Source organism: Mandrillus leucophaeus, unplaced genomic scaffold (genome assembly GCF_000951045.1).
Source record: "Mandrillus leucophaeus isolate KB7577 unplaced genomic scaffold, Mleu.le_1.0 Scaffold30, whole genome shotgun sequence".
NCBI classification, from domain to species: Eukaryota; Metazoa; Chordata; class Mammalia; order Primates; family Cercopithecidae; genus Mandrillus; species Mandrillus leucophaeus.
In genome coordinates this window covers 1,092,597-1,093,772 of record NW_012103143.1, presented here as the reverse complement: position 1 = coordinate 1,093,772, position 1,176 = coordinate 1,092,597, and the positions used below count along the sequence as shown (strand labels likewise).

The window sequence follows — 1,176 nt, the reverse complement described above, 5'->3', positions numbered from 1 at the left end:
GGTTTACACCATTCTCCTGCCTCAGCCTCCTAAGTAGCTGGGACTACAGGCGCCCGCCACTCGCCCGGCTAGTTTTTTGTATTTTTTTTTTTTTAGTAGAGACGGGGTTTCACCGTGTTTGCCAGGATGGTCTCGATCTCCTGACCTCGTGATCCGCCCATCTCGGCCTCCCAGAGTGCTGGGATTACAGGCTTGAGCCACCGCGCCCGGCCGGCAAAGACATCTTAACCCGTCCAACTAAGAGGGCTGCTGGGATGCCCTGAGTTTAGCTCAGAGCTCACCCTGGTATAGGCAAGGTCAGGAGGCTGGAGGGCAGAGGCCACGGACAGGCAGATCCTACAGAAGCTAAAAGCAGGGTGGAGTGCTCAGAAGGCCAGGAACAGTCCTGAAAGCAAAGTGCTGGATTCCCGCTGCCTCCAAGACGTAGTGGGCAGCCCTGGGGCGCTGGGGGTGCTGGGGGTGCAGGTGGACACGGCTGCAGAGGCAAAGAGGGCTCAGACTCCTGGGCCCACTCCTGGCCCGCGCCTGTCCCTAGGAGACTGGCTGGCCTCCCTGGTTCAGAAGGAAGCAGAGCGGAATCTGTCCCAGGCATCTGGGGCCCACGGAAGCCCCTCCCACCCTGCCCCTGCCCCAGCACACCCACCTGCTGTGTCCCAGATGTGGAGGTGCACAGGTCTGCCTTTCACTTGCAGGTTGACCATGTACCGCTCAAACACGGTGGGGGTGTAGCTCTGAGGAGAAGCAGGGCAGGGGGAGGCTGTGAGGAGGCTTTGAGAGGCGTTGGGGACTTGGTCTGTCCACAGCGCTGCCCCCGTCTTGGGAGTCAGTGGAGTGTAGTTGTTTGTGAGAAGCCTCCTCCTCGGCCTGCCTGGGATGCTGGTCCAGAGCCTGTCTGCTTTTGCAAAGTCCTGAACCTCCCGAGCTTTGTTCTCAGTCGTGAAATGGGAATATTGAAAGTCCCTACCAGCCCGGCGCCATGGCTGACCCCTGTAATCCCAGCACTTTGGGAGGCTGAGGTGGGCCTTGAGACCAGGAGTTCGAGACCAGCCTGGCCAACATGGTGAAACCCTGTCTCTACTGAAAATACAAAAATTAGCCAGGCGTGGTGGCACATGCCTGTAATCCCAGCTACTTGGGAGGCTAAGGCAGGGGAATCGCTTGAACCCAGGAGGTGGA

General features: G+C 59.2%; 1 protein-coding gene across 2 annotated transcripts in view; it reads right to left on the bottom strand.

The window, feature by feature from the left end:
• RHOD (ras homolog family member D) overlaps positions 1–1,176 on the bottom strand; it is a 23,167-nt gene that overhangs the window by 13,365 nt on the left and 8,626 nt on the right. The window contains exon 2 of one of the 2 annotated variants that reach the window (XM_011986971.1): positions 644–731. The exons of the other annotated variant lie outside the window; for it this stretch is intronic. Within the exon in view, the coding sequence (XP_011842361.1) occupies positions 644–731 (88 nt within the window). The remainder of the gene's footprint in view (positions 1–643; positions 732–1,176) is intronic. 2 annotated transcript variants of the gene reach the window in all.